The following is a 5742-nucleotide window of genomic DNA, read 5'->3' on the forward strand; positions in this document are numbered from 1 at the left end:
CATCGAGTGCGCACTTCAAAATTTCGGCGGAAGTTGTAGGTCATCCGGGGATTTTGCGGATTCTATTTTCGGAAACTTTTTTCCCGTATTCGGACATACCACTCTTTTTTCTTTTTTTTTTTTTATACTATTAAAGTATTAAATTTCGGACACAGCGTCTGTCTTAATTTTGTTTGATACAGAGCACTTATGGGACATGGTGAAGGGGGAAAAACATGAGACGAGAGAAAAATTATCAATGCTTTTGCGTTCTCTTGCAAATGTTTTGTGTTCTCCTAAAACACCATTTACAGGCAAAATAAACTTTTCACCTCATATTTTCAAATTGGAAGAATTTTCTTTTTAAATAGAATTACTGTATATGGCAAATTCCCAGTTTACATTAATTGAGAAGCATTTTCATAACCTGGTCGTCGTTTCTGTTGTTTTTCTGTGTTAGATTACAAGAGCAGTGAGCAAAGCTACACTCACTTCTCAAAAGTCATCAAAACATTGATGTTGTAGGACCCGCATGAAAAGTCATTGTCTGAGATAAATGGACAGAATAATTCCTCCGCTATCCCAGGTTCACGCTGTGAGGCCCATAAAAATGTCAAATGCACTTATTCTTTTGTGCACTTTCAGTCATGTCATGATGAATACAAAAAAAAAGAGGAAATTTCGGTTAACCTCTCATTTGCGCCGGAGGAGGCATTTTTCAGGACTGAGTTTGGAAAAAACAGTGAAAAGAGAACGGAATTTTGCAACAAACAGAAAAATCCTTTCTAAAAATTTTTATTTAGTAAGACTATCTCTCAATTGTCATCAGATTTTTGTACAATATGTGAAATAAATATGATTAAGAATATATTTATTTAAGATAGTAATTATACATTTGGTATACATTAGTAATATTAATTAACTACATGTTGGTTAGGTTTTGGTTTAGGGTTTATAAATTATTATATACATAATTTATAGTTATTACTCTATAACGTAACAAGGACTAGGACTATACAAAGCATATATATATTAGTGCTGTCAACTCGATTAATCACATCTAACATAAAAGTTTTGTTTACATAATATATGTGTGTGCATATATATTATTATATTTATTTATATTATACATGTCTGTGGGTGGGTGTATATACTGTATAAACACACATATATTTATACATATATACAGTATATGCATATGTGTATATACACAGACATGCACACACACACACACACACACACACACACACACACACACACACATAATATATATATATATAAACAAAAACTTTTATGTTAGATGCAATTATGTATGATATATATGATGTCACACTCAAACTGTATGTCATCAATGATGTCACACTCAAAACTATAAACATGCCCATAAAACAAATCTTTATTTTTAGAGATTGTAATTCCCTGTTTAAGTGGGTGTGAGTGTAACTCATGGTTTCTCCCCTCCATCTCACTCTACCACTTACTTTTCTCCACTACTCTCTGACATCACCGGAGTTTCCCCTGCAGTCTCTGAGCTTTAAAAAGAATGAAGAACCAGTATATTCTCAACACAACAGTGACAGACCAACCAAGCAAAGCACTGAAGTGATAAGCTGCGCTGAGAAGACTTTACAGAACCTTTTAAAAAGCATTTTGGCAGCATCTGCATTTGTACATCTTTCGGAGAACTAACACACAGTAATGATGGAGCATGACAGTCGAGTATTGTTGGATCTTGAAGAAGGAACGCTGCCTTTACCGAGGGTGATGGTGTCGAGGAGGAAGGCTAACTCTACAAAGTCAAGCGTATGGCGGGTTGGTGGGGTTTTTCTGGCTGTGACCCTGTGTGCTGCCGCTGCTGTCTGCTTCACGCTCAACAAGGTAAGAATCTTGATCCGTATACATAACATTATCATAATTGCATTATTATAGACTAATAGATGTGTAATCATGTGTCTCTTGTTCTCTCTATAGTCTCAGAGTAATCAGGAAAGTGGAACTGGTGAGTTCAGACACTAACTTTCAGATCCCCTTTGTTCCATTCATACCAGCTTATTTTATTTTCTGTGGAACTAAATAATCTTATGAGTAATTTTGTGTCTCTCCCCATCAGGGCTCAGGCTTACAAGAGATCATTTTTCACAAGCAAATTTCACTTCCAAGGCGGCCATCCATTTAACAGGTAAGCTTGATTCCAAAGTGCTAAAAGGGGTAAATGGGCTGTGAATAAATAGTAAAAAAGCTTGCACACCAGATGTGCTAGTATATTATAACAGAGTGCATTCAACTATTTTGCATTATATTATATATTGTAAGTACTCTTTGGGGCCATATGAAGTCTAAAAGGTGTCTGGATTATAATCTTGAATCATTTGGTTGTATATCCACAATTGTAGGATGTGTGTTGTGTTGTATTTTACTCCTATAATTTTTGTCTTAGAACAGTGGCTTGAAACTCAAAAAAAAAAAAAAAAAAAAAAAAAAATGGTTGCAGGTCTGTTCTGATAGGGTCAGGGATGTATAATTATTATGCTTTTCATATCTTTAGATGTTCAAGTCAAAGGGCAAATTCAAACAATGTCATTTAGAAATTAAAACAATTACAGATGCCAACGCCAATTACATTTGCCAATATGAACATTGTGGTAATGAACACATTTCAACACCATTGTGTTGCATGATGCATGCTCTCATCCAAAATATGACCCTGACTACAGTTTATACAGTTTCACTTACTGCAAAGATGAATATAGTTTGTGCATTTAATGTGTTGGCTGGCAAGAGCATATTGAAATTAAGAGACATTTAAAAATAAAAATAAACTAATTTAATTTGTTTAATTTTAATAAATAAATTGTTCAATGTGTTAAGTGTTAAGTGCTCCGCTGCGTGTCGGACAGTTGACGCCTCGCCGTCGTCCATTAATACCTGACAATGGACACCTCGAAGGGCATTAACCCGCTTATACCATGGTCACTTGCCAAATAACACATTTTTAAAACATTAGTTTATATTTTAATTAGTTTTACAATCGAAATCTAAAGTTTTTACAAACAATAACTTGATTTCCCTGGTTACGCCTGACGGTTTATTTACTAGGTGTCCTCTATCTCTTTTTAATGGACACCTTGCAGCCAATCAGAATCGAGTATTCACCCAGACCATGGTATAAACATTAATGCATTAAGAATCAATTTAATGTTTCCTTAAATTAATGTAAATGAACAATTTTACAGCACTAATTAATCTAGGCTAGGTTGCATTAAACAAGACCGTAAAAAAATGATGGCAGTCTACTTTTTTGGGATGCACTTGATGTCTAATGTAAAATCTGTATCTGACTAATCCATGTTTTTTGTATTCTCTTCTATAGGTGCATATGAGCCTGGAGACAAAACCCTAGACTGGAGAGTGGACCAGGACCAAGCTTTCTCCTCAGGCGGCTTGAAATTAGAAAACAGGGAGATCATCATTCCTCATGACGGCATTTACTTTGTCTACAGCCAGGTCTCTTTCCAAATCAGTTGCTCGACTGACAAGACTGGGGACCATGAAGCTGTGTATATGAGCCACATAGTGAAGCGCTTTTCCGATTCCTATGGAACCACAAAGACGCTTTTCAGCGCTTTCCGCTCCGCCTGCGTGCACGTGCCTGACAATGAAGTGCTGTCGTACAACACAATTTACCTCGGCGCGGCCTTCCATTTACGAGCCGGAGACAGACTGAGCACCGACACCACTGAAAAACTCCTGGACCGCGTCGACAATGAAAATGGAAAGACCTTCTTTGGGGTGTTTGCACTATGAACATGGACGTCAAGTAAAACTTGAAAAGAAAGGAAAGAATGGAAACCTGTGGAGAGGAAAGCAATATGCATTTGCTTCCACTGCAATGCCTACATTGCTGAGACTGAAATTACTCTCAGTCAATGTTTTATATTAAAACAGGTCAAAACTATGAAACATATGGATCAGAAGAAGCCAGATATGATTTTAAGTGAGGAAAAACATGGGCATTTTGTAATGTCCATGAAAGTTATTTATATTGTTTGTGGAAAAATGTTAAAATATTGCATATTTATTTATTAAACTATTTATTTACCTATTTATTACAAGAATGACAAACTACTGCACTGCTACTGTAATGAAATTCAAACATTTAATAAATCTATTTAATTTAATTAAAATAAGTTCTAATGAAATTCTGATGTGTAATTTGCAGTTTTCCTTTAAAACAGAAGACAATCAACTGTCTTTGGCTCTGATATTATTGGCTACTGAGAGCAAAAGGATGAAACGTTGGCTGTGTAGAAGTTGGTGGAGGAAACATTGGTTGTGATGAAATTTTTCTGTCAAAAAAGGCCAAACAAACTTTTTATTGTCCCAGTTTGCAAGATATTTGTATTAAAATTTTGAAAGCCGGGTCCTAGGAAATTTTCATTTCACTCGTGCATTTACAAACCCCTCTGCAACCATGTTTCCGCTGACACTGTTTCCTTATCAGAGACTGTGGTTTCAGTGAGGGGAAACTCCCTTGCTTGCACCATTATGTCAGGCTCAGGTATCGAAAGGCATATTTGTGGTTACTCCAAGCCTGTCTGTGAGTCTAACCAACAATGGGCAGTAAAAACAGTGGGTTATGCTTCATAGTGGCGTTCATTAGTCATTATCTATCTCTATCTGATGTTTGAATAGAAAACACTGATGTTCATGTGGTGAGATGCTGCTGTTAATGAAAGACCGTGGGGCTTCAAGGCCACCATGTGTGACTATAAAGTAGATGTTTTTGAGACAATACTGTGGAAAAACTCTTGCTTGAGGCATTGAGGGATAATGTATTATGAGGTAATTCTCTAATTTGCCTACAGCTATAATCTGCCATGAAATACCAATTCATGTACTTCTAAGTTATAGTAACATTAATGGTTATAATACGTTGTGTGTGCTTTAAAAATCAATCAGTGTCCTTGGAAGAGTGTTATGCTGCTTTTTAGCTAAAACTTTGAACTGTCGAACTTTGAACTTCGCAGAGCAATAGTATTTTCCATAAATCTCAGGTCAGGGCAAGTTGTCGCGTGTTTTATGTTAATCCAGTTCATTAATTACACTATTTGTCAATGATTGTATATTTTGTGTAGTGTATTTTTATTTTTGTTCTATGGGTTATTTTGTGTTTCATGTGTTTTGATGAAAATTCATTAAATCGGCTAGAAGAAAAAATGTTGTGGAAGATACCTTTTACTTGTGAGTTTATAGAGATCATATTTTAAATGATTTTATTCTCAAATCATTCTCAATAAACAGTAAATCTGTAAACAATCAGCGACTGACAATTAGTTTAAAGGTTGGCTATAAGAAAACTTGCAAAACGTGCTTTTGTCTTATCTTGATTCACTATGGTAAGCCTGCTATAAGTGTTTATATTTTAGATCTGATGATGGTTTTCGCAGGAAATTGCATACTTGCCTGTGCGTGTCTCGTCATATCTGTAAATAGATAAATGTTGCTCTAGCTAATTTGGTGCATGTGTAGTGTGTGATTGGCAGGGCCGGTTCTAGACATTTGGAGGCCCTAGGCAAAATTCATGTTGGAGGCCCCCCACCCCCAATAAAAAACACTTGAAACAAATATGATTCCTAACCTTTTTATTTATACAACATTTAATTTTAAATTTAGTATATTTTTACTTACACAGTACACAAGTTTGGACAAATGACTATTTTTAATGTTTTTGAAAGAAGTCTCTTATGCTCATCAAGCCTGGAT

The 5742-nt window shown here is 35.5% G+C and overlaps 1 protein-coding gene across 1 annotated transcript; it reads left to right on the plus strand.

Annotated features, from left to right (window-relative positions):
* Nucleotides 1-1543: 1543 nt before the first annotated feature.
* Nucleotides 1544-5187, plus strand: tnfa (tumor necrosis factor a (TNF superfamily, member 2)). The gene is made up of 4 exons (XM_081377430.1): nt 1544-1857; nt 1951-1978; nt 2090-2158; nt 3350-5187. The coding sequence occupies exons 1-4, from the start codon at nt 1678-1680 to the stop codon at nt 3781-3783; spliced, it is 711 nt and encodes a 236-aa protein (XP_081233556.1). The 5' UTR covers nt 1544-1677; the 3' UTR covers nt 3784-5187.
* The last annotated feature ends 555 nt before the right edge of the window (nt 5188-5742 follow it).

Source organism: Scardinius erythrophthalmus (genome assembly GCF_964197995.2).
Source record: "Scardinius erythrophthalmus genome assembly, chromosome: 10".
Lineage (NCBI taxonomy): Eukaryota > Metazoa > Chordata > Actinopteri > Cypriniformes > Leuciscidae > Scardinius > Scardinius erythrophthalmus.